General features: G+C 42.1%; 1 protein-coding gene across 1 annotated transcript in view; it reads left to right on the top strand.

Moving 5' to 3' along the window:
- Positions 1-4,269, top strand: part of LOC144673105 (uncharacterized) — a 158,928-nt gene extending 154,659 nt beyond the window's left edge. The window contains exons 128-131 of the mRNA XM_078535094.1: positions 1,241-1,310; positions 1,436-1,542; positions 3,221-3,320; positions 3,830-4,269. Coding sequence (XP_078391220.1) covers positions 1,241-1,310; positions 1,436-1,542; positions 3,221-3,320; positions 3,830-4,010 — 458 coding nt within the window. The 3' untranslated portion in view covers positions 4,011-4,269. The remainder of the gene's footprint in view (positions 1-1,240; positions 1,311-1,435; positions 1,543-3,220; positions 3,321-3,829) is intronic.
- The last annotated feature ends 13,635 nt before the right edge of the window (positions 4,270-17,904 follow it).

Raw genomic sequence — 17,904 nt, 5'->3', positions numbered from 1 at the left:
CCAGATTTTCTGCTTTCATGGGCAGGTGGACACTGGAGATATTGTGCCACTTGTGCCCTCTCCACCCCATGCAAATTAGGTGCCCTTCCATTGACTCTACAAGCTCAGCTTTTCAGGAACTGTGGGAACCCTGATTAATAACTTTTAATGGAAAATCTTTCTAACAGCACTGTGAGTGTACCTACACCACATGGACTGCATGGTTCAAGAAGGTGGCTCACCACTACCTTCCCAAGGGCAATTAGGGATGGGCTATCAAAATGCTGGCTCAGCCAGCGACACCCACATCCTGTAAAAGAATGAAAATAAAACTCCATTATAATTACAAACACTGACATACATGAGAAATGAATAGAATACTGAGAAAAAAAATTCCGTTACCTGATGTTCTCATAATCAGAGTCTAACTAGGTGGCCTGTACCACATTCAGGTGTAATCCCATGTGTGCGCCGCATATTTAGAATTCTACTGCAATGTCACTTGCTTACCATACACTGCTACTTTGACATCACTACCCATTCCCACATGAAACATGACAACAAAGGACACAGCTCCAGACCAGTCAGTATAATTTGTAATGTCAAGTGACATCTTTAATCATGAATGAGTTAAAAGTAAAATTATGTAACTGCACACTTGTTTCTGACTTTATTGCTAGATACAGCATAGAGACCTTAGTCTTTGAGATAATGCAATGGGGACCTTAGTCTTTCTGATAACATATTAAAACACCAGCTTATCTCACAACCCAAATGTCAAAAAATTAGAAACTCTTGCCTCTAAGTATCCAACATTTCTATAAATCACAAGAAAAAAAGAGCACTGTGAAAAAAATTGAAGGCTTTGATTGATGCTGGACTAATATTCTAGACATGATAGACTAATAGCTTCTTCATCATAGATGTTGAGTGTGTGTATGTGTATGCACATGTGTATGTAGTGTATGGCTTTCTATCACCTGGTTTCTGATTTACACTACCAAGTGCAGTCATCTGTATGATTGCTGCTTTGTAACTTTACCCAGGAGTTATTTGTCTGCCATTCTTCGAGAAACCTGATTCAAAACACACAATTTAATATAAACCAAAGAGGAAGCTTATTACTATGTAATTTTATTATGCATATAAAACATAAGACATTGTGATTCTTTTAGCTGTTAATTGAATGCTTTATGCAATGGCTTTAATGCAATCATTCACATTATTAATTTCTACACTGAATGCTTTTTTTAAATTCAAGATTACACCTGTCGCCGAGATTTAGTTTATAAGCCATGTCAGGGAAGGAGAGACGATCGTTGTGTGAACAAGTAAGTATATTCCCAACTGTAAATAGCCTGTGTTTTAACAATTCTTTTTAAAGTTAGAACTTTAAAAAATACTTTTTTTTATAATGCTACTGATAATCTTTAAAAAATACCACATCACTTTTCAGCACGGTTCAGCCTGGGACAAAATTTTCCCCTGCTCAAGAAGGATGCTTTTGTCCAGATGGAAAGAAGTTGTCAGAAGATAGTACTCACTGTGTTGCCTCATGTAAAGGTGTGTTGGTTTGTTTTCAATGAGGATGAGATAATTTATTAATAATGTCTTTCACCACAACAACAACCTGCAGCAACAAAAACATCCCAGGGCGCTTCACAGGAGCATTATCAAATAAATTTTGACACAAAGCAACATAAGGGGATCTAAAAGCATGGCCAAAGTATTAATGAGTGCCTAAAGGAGAAGTATTGAGGTGGAGAGGTTGAGGGAGGGAACCCCAGAATTCAGTGAATAGATCACAGCCAAATACTGTTTTAAAGAATTATATTTTGTATTTATGAATAACGCAGTTTACATAAGTCAGCCTTTATACAGTTTATCTTTAAACAGTTTCAAGATAGTTGAGGTGACAATGTATTTTGTAGACCATTCCACACTTGCGTACTCCATATTGCCTCCAGCTTCCAGACAACTAATACCTGATAATTGGTGAATGAACATAACTAATAGGGAAAGTTTAATTGGTTTCTAACCATACTCTTCAATAAGGAAGGCATTACAAAAATTAAACACATTTCACTGCCTCTATGTTGCAGAAATTTTCAAAGAGCTAAATGAATGTGGACATCCTTACTGCTCTCCGACATCTCTGAAACTGGGTTCAATGTGGAACAAGCTAAACATGAAAGCAATAATATATAAAATGTGAAAAGATTCAGCGTTTTTTTAGTTTTAAGATTAGGGGTCAAGAGCATCATCTCTCCTGATGAAAATCAGCAATCCCCATTCCTTTCCCTGTCGGAGCATTTTTCAGCCAGACTTCGCTGATAGAAGTGACATAGGGGTATCACAGGAATGGAGGTGGCATGGGTTATGGGGGCCATGGAAGTGACATGAGGATATGTAGGCAGCTGGGTTGTGTGAGAGGGTTTAGGGGTGAGGATTTTTGGGCCTGACCTTCATCATTAAAGCTGGGCCAATGTCCCAGTGAACACAGGGTGGCATTCCAGCATGCTGGCCTGGCCATCTGCCTACCTCCATTATTGCCTCAGACCTAACCTCCAGAGGTGGCAGGCCTGATTTCATCCCAACCTCGCATCCCCAGAATTAAAATGCATCCCCAGAATTAAAATCTGGTGGGCGGTGGCTCCTTTAAATGAGATGGTCTACCAGGTGTGGAAGTTTCACGACACAAGCTTCCAGCTTCCTCCATGAAAATCCGGCCCAATGCATCAGTTTCACAGTTGACACTTATCTTATCAAAGTCCTGGTTGCACTAAATTCTACTTATGGCATTTTTATTCAGGTTGACTTCTCTTCTTAATTAATGCCTCTCCATTAATTATATTTCATTTTTGTCATACACCATCTCCCCTTCAACTGAGGGAGTACAGGTATGTCCATCTGATTTTCTTGTCTCCCCACCACCCCCTCTCCCATTGAGTGGTGGTCTTGAGGTTAAAATTGTGCATTGACGAAAACCCAATGGTGCAATTTTATTAAGTATTTCCCTCATTTTCACGCAGAAAGTGGTGTTCATCATTCAGTCAGAAAAGCAGGGTATTTGATGAGGCAATATAACTGGCTGGGGGAAGAAAGAATTCTAACGCAAGAGCAGATGTATACTAACATTGTATTGAAAAGACCTAAGATCTCTATTTCTGGTGTGATAAAGTTATTTGATCACTGGCTAGTGTTTTGTGAATGAGTTGCTAACTTTTCTTTTCCTTTGCAGGTTGCAAGGCCAGGCCATATACTAAAAAAATTGTCAAGGATGATTGTGAAGCAAATGTCAATGTAAACCAATGTGAAGGGGAATGCTTTTCAACCACTAAGTAAGTTGATTGTTAAGTTACTTATACTTACTGATATAAGGCAGTGTAAAAATGTCTCTGATCCCCCCCTTTCAAACTCCATAGTATTTATAGCAGAGAAATAGGCCATTCAGCCCAACTGACCTGTGCTGGTATTTATGCTCCACTCAAGCTTCCTCATACCTTACTTCATCTCACTGTAACAACATATTCTTCTATTCGTTTCTCCCTCATGTATTTCCAAGTTTCTTCTTAAATGCATCTCTGCAATTCACTTCAGCTACTCCATGTGGTAGCAAGTTGCACATTCTAAGAGTAAAACTGGTCACACTTGTGTCTTCCTGGTACTTCCATTCACATCCTGTGTATGCATGGCTAGATGTTTCCGTCTGTCCTTTTTTTCCCCTGTGTCTCTATAAGTCCTATTGAAAGCTGTCATGTCAATAAATGTATTGTTTATCAGCTAATATGGTTATCCCCATTTGTGTTCGTTGGAAATGTTTACAACACAATGTAATTTTGTTTTCCAGATTTAACTTTGATACAAATGCCTTGACACATAATTGTCAGTGCTGCCATGAAAGGGAGACAGAAGAGAAGTCAGTGAAACTACAGTGTAGGAATGGAGCTACCAGGACATATAAGTATATCGACATCAAGTCATGCATGTGTCAAGGTGAAGAAAATGAGAAAGGCCAGCAGTTGCAATGATATTTGTTATGAACTAAAGGTTATAATTTCAATAACTTATCTAGAAAGCTGTCTTAGTCTAAATTGCTCTGTATTACCATATTACCGGTAAATCAGATCCATTACCAAAAAGTATCCTAAAATTCTCATTAGCGTCACATGGTACTAGCGCTATTTTCAGCAATAGTTGGTAGCATCTTTGCATTTTTACTTTCTGAAATCTGTCAGTGACTGTACTATTAGAAATGTGAATCAATAAACATCCTTTCAAATAACCAAACCGTCTCTTTTTATTCTGAGTTATAATTTAGTTTGAAGCAAAAATTGAATGTGTAAAGCTAATTCACGATTAAACTAAGCAAGAGGTGTGTGGGCATGATACATGGAACAGTGAGAAATTTCTGTGTCTACTAAGACTGCTTTTTAGTCCAAGCTCCCACACTTGCTTTCAGTTGCTAACAAGTGGATTTTCTACCTTTACTTTTGCTTCAATACTTTATACAATGACCCTAAAGCCATCTCTGGTGTTATTTAGAGTATGATTAACAACGCATTCACAGTGGCTCTGTCGGCCATTGGTCACTTCAGATGCTCTGATTGGCTTTCCTGTGGCATCAGGCCATCCGCTGTCCCTGACTGGATGGCACTACCGGAAGCAACTTTTTATATTGGCCTCCTCCAGGAAGAACCCAAGAAAGAACGCTGTCCCAGAATTCAGCCTGATGACAGGTTTGCGAGTTGCAGTGGAAACTTTAGCCCAATGTCACTCCCACAGGTTAACAAAAAAGTGTCATCTGGAACCAACGACAACTATTAGAAATACAATGGGCAGAATTTTAATACTAGATGGTGCACTGTTACATGCATTAAGAGTTGAGATACTGAGATAGGTAGAAGACAGGAAAGGTATTTAAAACATGTTTCACTATAATAGGGTTTTTAAAAAATTGCTAATCCTTATGGAGTACATTTCTGCTTTGGACGCAATTGGGAAATTACATCCAAATTGCATAGTTACCTAGTTAGGTTCAGCTTCAAGCTTCCATGAAATTCATCTGCTTAATCACAAATGTTAAATCCTCCATGAACCCACATAATCAGGAAACGTAATAAAACGTCACTGTTTCTTTTTCCCTTTCCACTGATAAGTGTTCCTTGATGTTTTTTAAGAGTGGTAACCTGGTGCTTTTTTTTAATACAATAGGTTGAAAATAGGTTTATTACCAAAAATAAGCATTTTTAACGAGGATGGTCAGTCGTTTAAACCTGCTCGTAGCCTGGTTTAAAATTGCTAATGGCACAATTGCCAGCTGCACAAACAAATAAATCATTTTGATCTAATTGCCATTCCAGAGTCATGGTCACAAGGTGACCAAGGCTAGGAAATAAATATTCAAGGGTATACAAAATTCAAAAACATAGTGAGTGGAAAAGGAGGGGTAATAGCCTGAATAGTAAAAGATGACATAAGGGCAGTACTGAGAAAAGTTGGCTCAGAAGAGATCAAGAAGATACTGGATACAGCAAAGGCTATGGACCCTGACAACATCTCTGCTGTGGTACTGAAGATTTGTGCTCCACAACGATGTACACCCCAAGCCAAACTGTTCCAATACAACTACAACATTGGCATCTACCTGACAATATGGAAAACTGTCCAGGTATGTCCTGTCCTTAAAAAGCAAGGCAAATATAATCCGGCCAACTACCACCCCATCAGTCTAGTCTCAATCATCAGTAAGGTGATGGTTAGTGTCACAGACAGTGCCATCAAGTGACACTTAGACAGTGTTAAACTGCTCACTGATAATCGGTTTGGCTTGCGCCAGTGGTCTAAATCCCAGAGGTGACAGTAACTGCCCTTGACATGACAGCAGCATTTGACTGAGTGTGGCATCAAGGAGCACTAGCAAAGCTGAAGTCAATGGGAATTAGGGGAAAAACTCTCCACATGTTGGAGTCATATACAAGGCACAAGTCAGGAATGTGATGGAATATTCTCCACTTGCCTGGATAACCGCAGCCTCAAAAATACTCAATCAGCTCCACACCATCCAGGACAAAGCTGCCACTTGATTGGCACTCCATCCGCCACCTCCAACATTCACTCCCTCCAACACCGACGCACAGTGACAGCCGTGTGCACCATCTACAAGAAGCACTGCAACAACTCACCAAGCCTCCTTCAAACATGCAACCTCTACCACCCAGAAGGACAAGGGCAACAGATGCATGGAAACATCATCACCTGCAAGTTTTCCTCCAAGTCACACATCATCCTGACTTGGAACCAATCCCTGTACCTTCACTGTTGCTGGGTCAACTCCCTAACAGCACTCTGTGTGTACCCACACTACATGGACTGCAGTGGTTCAAGAAGGTGGCTCACAGCTGCCTTCTTAAGGGCAATGAGGGATGGGCAAAAAATGTTGGGCTTACCAGTGATGCTTACATCCCATGAAAGAATAAAAACAAAATATGGGTTTCTATTTTAGTCTTCTTGATACTGCCTTTAGTCATGTCATCCCTAACAGATACAGCTACTCAATCTCCCTTTTTTCTCTCTCCCTATCTTTTCTAAATGTTATACTCTGCAATGTTTAATTCTCAGCCTTGATTTTTCTGTAGCCAAATGTCTCATGAACCCTGACTATGTGCTGTTGTTCTCAATGCATGATTGCCTCCAGCTCCAGTATTTATTATGGTCTAACTCATTTTTCGTAAGATTTCCTTTCATGTTTAGCCTTCTTTTAAAATTCCTGTTCTATTACTCTATTTATTTGTTTGCCATCAACGTCCTTACTTTATTCTTTTCTATGTTCTCCTGCCCTGTTTTATTTACATTTAGGCTGTTTACATTGCTTCTAGATCCCCTACCCAAGGGCCCCATCGATACAGCTCCTTCCTGTCCTATAACTGGTGTGAATGTCCTATGAAAAGGAACAGCTCTTTCCCGCACCAGCCCTTTAGTCATGTAATTCTCCTGATCTATCTGCTCCTATGTCTGTTTGCACGTGACAGGGGCAATAATCCGGAGATTATTACCTTTGAGGTCCTGCTTTTTCATTTAGAGCCTAACTCCTGATACTTTTTCAGTTGCATCTCCTCCCTGTTCCTACCTATGTTCCAACATGGGCCACAACGGCTGGATTTACCTCCACCCCTTTCCAAGTTCTTCTCCAGCTGCAATGAGATATTCCTCACTTTGGCACCGGGTAGGCAACACACTCTTTGGGATTCTTGTTCTTGGCTGCACAAGGCACTATCCCCTAATTATAGAGCCTTGTATTAACACCACATCCCTATTTTGTTTTCCCCTACCCTCCAGACAGCCTTCTGAGCCACAGTGCCTTGGTCTCCATTGTAGGTATCCTCCTTGGAGCCTTTTGCTTGTCTTCACTCGTAGCAAGTATATCAAACCTGTTGGACAGGACTAGTATCAGTGGGATCTCATTCTCAATCTCTCTAAATCTCTACTACCGGCTCCCTATCAGGCATACTCTCCCTTTCCTGAACCTGAGTTTTCCTCTGGGATATTGTAGATAAAATTGTCCAGAAATACCCCCTCTTTCACACTTAACTGCAGCCATCAAGTGGCTCAACTGGCACCCCCGACACTGTCACTGCAAAATGCCATCACAGCAGGAAAACGTCCATCTCCCCTCCTGAGGCCTTCCTCAGCCATGTTGTCAGCCTTCCCACCTCCCGACACGCCGACGCCTAAAATGACGCGTGATGGCGTTAGGCGTGTGTCCCGACGTCATCGCGCTCAGTAGCGATGCTTCGTTCGGCAGGCGCGTGCTGGAGTCAGCTGCCTGCCCACCGATATGTAAATAGCCTATTAAAGCCATTAAGGATCTAATTAAAATTATTCTAAATGCTGCCCGTCCAACCTTAAGGTTGGCGGGCAGACGAAAAGGCCAAGCGGCATTCACGCTTTTTAGGAAACCTCACCCATGAGTAGGATGAGGTTTCCTAAAGCATTTATTAAATAAATAAATAATTTTTCATCAATTAAAAGACATATCCCAACTCATGTGACACAGTCACATGAGGGGACATGTTTAATTTTTATTATTTATTTTTTATTTAATAATCCGTGCCTCAGTGTCAGTGCCTCAGGGAGATTGAAGTGCTCTTTCGCACAGCTAGCCCCAGCTCTCCCTCCTCCCCCTGCCTGCACAGGTAGCGCTGAGCGCTACAGAACGCGTAATACGCTGGGCGGGCCTTAATTAAATGGCAGCGCGGAGCTGATCACGGGCAGCGATCGGCTATGTGCCCACCCTGCCCGCTCTCGCTGAGCCCACCCGCCATATGAAAAACCCTGCCCCATGTGATAGTTTAAAATGAATGAGTTGGCAGTTGTTCTAACTATCACTGGTTCTTATGTTCAGGAGTCTGCTGTCCCGGTTGGTTTGACATCTACTGTCAGATTCTGAACTCTCCTGAAGGCTTAGGGCACTTAATACAGCACATCCATTGTGCTGTATCAAGTCTGGCTTTTCCACAGTTGCATTTAAGGTTCTATCAGCCCTGAGGGTCCTAGTCAGTAGCAGCCCACTAGTGTCCTCTTTTATGTAGAGAGAGAACTAGCACATTAGAGCAATGTACCAAACTGGTCAGCTTTAGTAGATTTGGATGGAATTTGAAAGACCCAACATAAATGTGCTGTGTATTCCTAGGCTAGGTGGTGAGGAACAGACCAACTGAACATAGTGCAGGGCTGGAACCTGTGCTGTTCTGGTGGGTATGATCATCCATATGGTGTGGGAGTTCTGGTGCTCCCAAAGCTGTGGAGCACTATCATGCATGTTTATGGGGTGCCGATCAAGTGGGCACCTTTCCCTGGATGGTGTCGAGCTTCTTGAGTGTTGTTGGAGCTACACTCATCCAGGCAAGTGGGGAGTATTCCATCACACTCCTGACTTGTGCCTTGTAGATGGTGGACAGACTTTGGGGAGTCAGGAGGTGAGTTACTCAGTCATATAATTCTCAGTTAAAACCGGTTAATGGAGTGATCAGGATACACACTGAAGCTAAACCTAGGCCAGTGAGCCTCATCCAAGTATATATGCTAACTGTGGACTTCCCTGAAGAAGATGCTGAGGAGGTGCGTCCGGTCTTGCAAGAATAGTCAATTTTATTTGCAAACATGAGAGATTGATCATAATGGAAGGATTTAAGGTAAAAATAGGAAATGGGGCAACACATAGGGCAGAACTTTTCTCTCATTGGGTGGGTGGGCAGGCGCCCGACACAAATGAGCGTAAAATGATGTGCCATGATGTTGGGCGAGCATCTCAACGTCATCACACAGTCACGTGATATATCGGTCGGCTGGCGTGCGCAGGAATTGGCAGCGCGCCCGCCCACAATTAAGCGGCCTATTAAGGCCCTTAATCAATTAACTGAGTAGAACTTTTTGCTGCCCGCCCAACCGTTCGGTTGGCGGGAGGGGGAAAGTTCAAGCAGCCTTCGCATTTTTGGCAAAGCCTCATCCACGGGCGGATTGAGGTTTCAACCAGTGATTTAAAAAAGTAATAAAAACTTCTAACACTCCTATTTAACATGTCTCTGCTCATGTGACAGAGTCACATGAGGGGACATGGTTTCATTATTTTAAATGTCTTTATTTTTATGGTTAAAAATCTTCAGCTCCCCGAGGCAGCTCTGTGCCTTAGGGAGCTTTCATTGCGCGCACCCCTGCGCATGCGCGAACTTCAGTGCTCGTGCTCCTCCCGCCCCCACCCCGGCAGCGCTGAGCACTGCAGTGCGCGTTTCACACTGGCTGGCCGTTAATTGGACAGCCAGTGTGAAATCACTGTCGGGGCCCGATCGCGGGCGATGGTCAGCTTTGCAACTGCTCCCAGGCCCGCCTGCCTGACCAGGGCAAAATTCTGCCCATAAGTGCTGTGGAAAATTTGGCTTGTGTGAACGAAATGACAGAGGAGAAAAGCTGATGGATCTGCTAACAGCTTGTAGCTGTGATGACATGCTTTAGGCATTGTGGAAAAGAATGCTCTACGTGTATATTGCCCTGAAGTGGACAGTACAAAAATATCAATTGATTATATTTTGATGCAAACATGTGACAGAGCAGAACGTAGAGATTCCAAAGCCCCTGTAGCACAGAATGTGGGTCTGACCATAAGTGGGTCTGATCAAGAAGTTCACGAATGTCATGAAAATTGGTAAGGTGGTAAATAGTGAGGAGCATAGCCATGAACTGCAGGAGGATATCAATGGACTGGTCAGGTGGGCAGAGCAAATGGGCAAATGGAATTCAACCTGGAAAAGTGTGAGGTAAAGCACTTGGGGAGGGTTAACAAGGCAAGGGATTACATTACGAATGGTAAACCTGGAAAATACTGAAGATCAGAGGGACCTCGGTGTGCATTTCCACAGATTCCTGAAGGTAGCAGGGTAGATAGATAAGGTGGTTAAGAAGGCATATGGGAGATTTGCCTTTATTAGCTGAAGCATAGAATACAAGAGCAGGGAGGTTATGCTGGAACTGTATAAAACACTGGTTAGGCCACAATTGAAGTACTGTGTGCAGTTCTGGTCACCACATTATAGGAAGGATGTGATTGCACTGGAAATGGTGCAGAGGAGATTTACCAGGATGCTGCCTGGGCTGGAGGGTCTGAGGTATGAGGAAAGATTGGATAGGCTGGGGTTGTTTTCCTTGGAGCTGCGAAGGTTGAGAGGGGACCTGGTAGATGTATATATGATTATGGAGGGCATAGATAGGGTGGATAGGAAGCACTTTTACCATTAGTAGAGGGTTCAATAACCAGGGGGCATAGATTTAAGGTAAGAGGTAGAAGGCTAAGAGGGGAGTTGAAGAGAATTTTTTTCACCCAGATGGTGGTGGGAGTCTGGAACTCACTGCCTAAAAGGGTGGTTGAGTCAGAAACTCTGGTAACATTTCAGAAGTATTTAGATATTCACTTGCATTGCCATAGCCATATTGCCATATGGGCCTAGCACTGGAAAATGCGATTAATGTAGTCAGATCTTTGTTGACCAGCATGGACACGAGGGGCCGAACGGCATCTTTCTGTGTTGTTAACGTCTATGAGTCTATGAGTCTTGTATGGGCCAAGGTTCAAGGCATGTGGTGGAGACAGAAACATGCAAAGAGAAACTCTCCTAAATGGCAGGTATATTGTTTACATAAGAACTTCAGTATATTTAAACAAGTCCTACAGTGGGACATGGTTTCAAACAGAGAAGCAGACCAACTTGGGAAAGATCCTTGTCTGGTATAGAAACTGTATTGAATGAAGTGTGCCCATAAGCTAAAACTGGGAAGAATCTCTGCATAACAGCCAGATGTCTAAAACTGATAGAAGAGTGCCAATGAGCAAAGGAGATGGGCTATCAAGGGCTGGTTTACAAAAGTCTCTGCAAAGAAGTGAAAAATGCTTACAGAGCAGCCAAAAAGACCCGGCTTAAAAAAAGGACACAGGCAGCAGAACATGCAGGTGGGAATTAGTCCAAAGAAGTGTACAAGGTTGTCACACCTCTGTCAAATAAAAGAAGCATAATAGCCGACTTTGGTGTGAATGGGGGAGATGGGAATATGATCTATGAGGTTGATCAGATAAAGCAATACTGCCCCAAGGTCCAGATCCAAATGCAGCCTGTAACTAAGGTGAGATGGAACCAGAAGTGTTAATTAGGGAAGTTACCAGCACTTGATCCATAGCCTTGAATGCTATGACAGGCCAAGTGATCATCCAGATACTTTTTAAAGGATGAGAGGCAACCTGCCTCCACCACCCTCCCAGGCAGCGCATTCCAGACTGTCACCAACCTCTGGGTAAAAATGTTTTTCCTCACATCCCCCCTAAACCTCCTGCCCCTCACCTTGAACTTGTGCCCCCTTGTGACTGACCCTTCAACTAAAGGGAACAGCTGCTCCCTATCCACCCTGTCCATGCCCTTCATAATCTTGTACACCTCGATCAGGTCGCCCCTCAGTCTTCTCTGCTCCAACGAAAACAACCCGAGTCTTTCTAACCTCTCCTCATAACTTAAATGTTTCACCCCAGGCAACATCCTGGTGAATCTCCTCTGCACCCCGTCCAGTGCAATCACATCCTTCCTATAATGTGGCGGCCAGAACTGCACACAGTACTCCAGCTGTGGCCTCACCATGATTGAACATGATTAAGAAGTACGTCAAAAAGAGAAACGACAAGGATTGGTGGGTACTTTTTGTAGGCTACACAAAGGCTTTTGAGCCCACCATGCAGGGCTATGGAAAACCCTGTGTGGATTTGGAGAAACACATCACTTAAACTGACCCATTCAGAGACTTTATGAACAGGCAAAAGGTGTGGTGTGTGTACTTGGAGTCAAGAGAGAGCCATTCAGTTTTGGCAAAGGAGTCGGACAAGGATGCCAGCTTTCACCACTGCTTTGCATTGCTGAATTTGTGCATCTCAGTGATGAATGCTTTCCCATGCCCAACTGCAAATGAGTCCACCCTGAAATAAAGAAACCACTAATCCCCCTGAAAGTCTTTTGATTGCAGCAAGTATTGAAATATGCCTTTAAATTCGCCCATTAAGCAAACACACCAAACAATGTCACAGAAATTTGTTTATCACAGCTTCCTACCCTCTGCTTCACATGCCTGATCAGGATATATTTAATTTGATTTTCATTCTTCACCAAAAACCCTAATCTTTGGACTTTGTTTCTTAAATATTTCTTTCATTTATGAAGTGCCATACATGTCCCAATGCCAATGGTAGCCTCAAGAAAAATTCTAAATATTTGGTTACATATTACACATATTCAGAGCATACCTTCTACTGTTAGTTTATTGTTTTAAAACCCTATTTCTCTTCTGCACCATTATTTTCCACATTTTTCCAGTCTCTAATTCCATTTTTTTCTAGTTGGCTCTCCTAAATCTCTGCTTCATTAAATGTGTGGTGAAAACGAGACTTGTCATTATTGTGCCTGTATAATACATTCTAATTATACAGAGGGATAAACCTTTTCTCTTGCTTATATCTTCATATAGTCATTCTTTCCAATTGACGCATGGCAAATAAGTTCAAGAAATATTCATCATGAAATTCGTTATTAACAAGTTAAATGAGTTCTACATAATTCATAGAAATATTATTGATTGTATAAAATAGTTACTTAAGGTGCATTAATACACTGAAACACAGACATTTGGGTTATTATAGTTCATCACAACAATGACAACTTGCATTAATATAGTGCCTTTATTGCAGTAAAGCATCCCAAAACCAGCCACAAGAACAAAATACCTAGGCAAAACAGGAGACATTAGCGGAGGTGACCAAAATCTTGGTCAAAGAGATGCAGTATAAGGATTTAAGGAGAGCGTTAAAGGAGGGTAGAGACTTGGAGAGGTTTTGGAAAGCAGTTCCAGAACTTGGAATCCTGATATCTGCAGGCATGACTGCCAATGATAAGAATGAAGTAAGTGGGATTGGGCAAGAGAAGAGAGTTGGAGGAACACTGAGTTATTGAAAGGTTATAAGATTACAGGAGATGGAGAAGGATGAGATCATGAAAGGATTTGATCACAAGGATGAGAATTTTAAAATCAAGGTGTTTGAAGACCAGGATGAACTTAAGTCAGCGAGCACAGAAATGATGGGTGAATGGGTCTTGATGCGAGTCAGGATAATGGCAGCAGAGCTTCGGATGAGCTTAGGTTTCTGGAGACTGGAAGATGGGAGGCTGACCAGGAAAGGATTGAAAGAGTTGATTCAGCAGGTAGCAAAGGCAATATTTAGGTGAGGGTAAAGTTTTCTTATTGCCTTTGTCAGCTGGGTAGTGAAGCAGAAATTCAGTCATTAATTTAGCTATTAAATAAACATAAACTCTCTATGAAAAAAACTATTTAAAGAGTGTAACACAAACATTCTTGAACAAGAAACTCTTTAATATAAAAAACAAAAAATCCAATTTCACTTCTGTTATTTTATTAGATTTGTCTTTCATGATGCCTCTGGGTCATTTTTCTATTTAACATATGAATATATAAAAAATGAGTGGAAATGACCGAGTAACCCATCAAGTCTGCCCCAACATGGTTCAGTTTACACCGACCATTAAGCTCATCCAAAATCGCTCCTCACACAGTCACACAACTTCCTGGGAGAAGCAGAACAAAATGGCAAAATAATAACTAGATAAATGCAAGTCATTGTAACATAGTGAAAGAATCTATCTTAATCTTGATTAAATGGCACCAAATTATCAGGAATTTTTTCTTTTTGGTTATCAGGTTTGCTTTGTCTGGCGAACGCTTGGCTGTGCCCTTGATATTAACACATTATTTGGTGCTTGAAACAATATAAGCAGAGAGATCGATTAACTGGACACACACTGGTAGTTTATTGGAACTAAGAACAGAGCACTAAAACCATGTTGAGGCTTCTTCAATCATCTCCAGCTCTAGACTTACAGTTACCCAAGAAGACCACGTTGTGTAGCGATTGTTCAATGCAGTCACTTGGTCAACTAACTACATTCCCTTAAATGTACATAGCACTCCACTTAGCCACAAGGAATCTACCCGGTCTTGGAGCGGTCTGTAGCAATCCTTTAAAGGACTGCTGGTTAGGGCACTCAATGCCTGTACCAATTGGCAGGCCAAGCTCTGCCCATGGGTACCTCAACATTTCATCAGGGTTTTATCAATGCCATAGGACTTCAATTAGCATATTAAAATGAAAGCACAGTGGGAGCTCACAGGGAGGCTAGGAAATACCAGTAAAACATGGAAATGGCTGGTACTGGCCTGAAGTGGAGTTCCATTTAAGGCACTCAAGGCCAGTTTGGACCAGTACCAATCATTTCCAAGTTTTACTGTTTTTTGTTTCCACATTCATCTTTATTACTCTGTGCTGATAACTGGAGAATATACTCAGATTGAGAGGTTAAAAAGCTCAATTTAACAATTTAGTACTCCTGGCACAGAAATGAGGAAGAAGTGCCAGCAACATTACTCAGTATTTATTTATATATATATGGGCAAAGTGTACAGTGGTGCATGACCATCTCAACAAAATACAATCAGGCATGAAGCATGCAGAAACAGAGGCCTTCTCATTCCAATGAAAGAGTTCCTGGGTAAGAAATTGAGTTAGCTAGTGCCCATTGTTTGGGAGCAACAAGTGACCTTGGAATTCCAAAATGGTACCAATGATGCATGCACACACTTGTTGGTGCAGTTGTTAGCTTGTGCACAGTGAATGATCACCAGAAGTGTGTAGAGCAGGTAGATCATGAGGGCATCAGCATACAACATTGACTTGACACCAGGGGTGCCATTTTGGAGCTCAGTGCTCCTGCTATACCTCATGCAGATGAGCACGAGTTCAGCAACAGAAAGGAACCTCCACCAGCACCATTTAAAGAGAATTTTATGTCTTGGGTAAATTAGTTCATTGGCTAACCGAACTCTAACTGCATGACTTCCTATGCTGCTTGCAATTAATAACAGGGAGAGGCTGATGTAAGAATAAACAGTGATGAGACATAGGTTTATTGAGACATAGGGCAGAGCACCAGAGCATACGTGCTCACTCTGAAACCTCCCGACCTAGACTTACAGTTCCCATTTGTCCGCGCTGTACAGTAATTTGTCAGTGCTGTCACATGATCAGTACACTTGCATTCACTTAAAGGGACAGGTGCCTCAGGTTACCACATCCATTCCCCTCTACTTAAAAGTACAGCTAACAAGCCTAAAACACATTAACTATTTACACAATAACTATTTACATGTCAAGTCTCTCAGGAGGCCTCCTTCGATGGGTTGAGCGCACTAGCCCATCAACCTCGGTTGGGGTGTTTCCGAGGCCTCCTTTTCAGGGGCAGTTGCCCACGATGTCCCTCAGTGGATGATTTCACCATCTTCTGGGTGCAGTCACGTTCACTCCTGCTGCCCCTCCCCGCCAAGCTGAAACAGATAAAGAGCAACAAGCACAAAGTAATACAACGATGAGCTACATGACGTGTGAAAAGAGAGAGGAAAAGGAAAAATAATTATTTTTGTTTTTCTTTCCGAGGGCTGTCAATAATTTCTTGTTTTCTTCCTACGTGTCTGTTTCTTGGGAGCACTGACCCGTCTCCTCTTTAATTTCGCTGTTGGCTGGACTAGACTCAGGTGCGAGCTGAACGGGAATGAGTTCAGTAGTTGGGTTTTCCGGCAGCTCTTCTGATCCAGCTGTAGATCTTCAGAGCTTTTGTGCAGCTGCTGCTTCAGCTCCTCCAATTCTTTCCTATTCTCATTAATAGTTTCCTGGAGAATTGCATATCATTGCCCCTTCTCAGCTAATTCGTTCCTTAATTTGGCCAGAGACACGCTTAACTCTTACTGTTCTTCTTCATATCTTTTTCATGGCACAAATTGTGGGTTCATTGAATTTTGTAGCGCACGAAAGTCCTTTAATAGATTTGCCATTTCCTTTCAAAGGATGCTGACTTCAGTTTGAATTCTGTCCTGGTGTAAAGCTTCTACAGGTTTCTCCTGTTGGGTCTTTGAATATTCATTTTTCTTGCAGCAACTCTTTTGGTTTTCAATTGAGAACTTAGCGGGCCCTCAAGATTTATCTCTCCCAGCCAGTTCCTTCTGAGGAGGCTTGCTCCCCTACCTGACATTACAAATAGGGGTGATTTTTCACACTGTTCCTCATACTGCACCTTGACTTGACATACCCCTTTCACATTTATTTCTTCACCCGTGTATGTTCTCAGCTTTGTGTCCGAAACTTCTAACTTCAAAGGATGGGTTCCTTTACTCAGATATCTAAATGTGTGCTCTCCAATGACGGACATCGACGTTCCCATATCAACTTCCATCTTAATGGGTTGTCCGTTAACTGTAATGACTACTTGGTTAGGCTCGGTTCTACCCACTTTCAGGTTATGTAATGAATGGATGTCTGATTCTATTCCTTCAGGCTCTTCCATGAGGCATATTTCATGATTTTTCCTTCTGCCTTTATGGTGTTGTTTTAGCCTTTCTCTGCAATGCAGAGAAATTATTAACTCGTTGAATGTTTTTGAGTCTGGGGTGCTAGGTGATGTAAGGCTGCGGATCACCCGTACATTTTGCTCCTGCATGAGGACAAAAGAACCATCCTCTACTTCTCCTGCTCCACAATGTCGTTAGCGGTAAATAAGAACGCTAGGTGTTCGACACACTGAGGCCAGTCATCTGAAATGGGGTCGAATAGATTGACACGCCCAAACTGCACCATAGTTAATGACTGCAATAAGCTTTCCAGGTAATGAGGAATTTAGGTATTTGGCTTACCGCAGAGTCAGCCTCTCTGTGGGGACCCTTATAACTTTCTGTCCATTGCCATTTTTCATGTATTTACCATTTTAAATCTATTGTCACTTTAAGAGCGGTCACCTTTTTTTTACTCTGTCTCTGCAGCTGCTTTTCTCTGCTGGGTCTCGCGCTCCTTTCAAGTTTTAGCGGGATCCAAGCAATCGCGATTCTACAGGGTTTTTTTCTTTTCTGTCCCGATTGCCAGCTGTGGCCTATTTTATAAGCTAAGTACAGATGCTTTTTCCAATGCTTTGCTCACTCGTCTTGAAATTTATTTTCTTTTGTCTTTATCCTCATCGCCACTTTTATGTCTTGAGTAAATGAGTTTGTTAGCCAACCGAACTCTAACTGCGCACCTTCCTATGTTCTCATCAGTTGCTGCTTGCAATCAATAATGGGGAGAGACTGACATAAGAATAAATAGTGATGGTTTATTGAGACATAGGGCAGAGCACCAGATCATACGCGCTCACTCAGAAACCTCCAGAACTAGACTAACAGTTCCCAGTTGCCCACGCTGTATAGTGATTTGACAGGGCTGTCACATGATCAGTACACTTGCATTCT

The sequence above is a fragment of the Cetorhinus maximus genome, unplaced genomic scaffold (assembly GCF_964194155.1).
Source record: "Cetorhinus maximus unplaced genomic scaffold, sCetMax3.hap1.1 HAP1_SCAFFOLD_271, whole genome shotgun sequence".
NCBI lineage: Eukaryota > Metazoa > Chordata > Chondrichthyes > Lamniformes > Cetorhinidae > Cetorhinus > Cetorhinus maximus.
The sequence above is the reverse complement of the archived record's forward strand: the minus strand, read 5'-3'. Positions and strand labels throughout refer to the sequence as shown.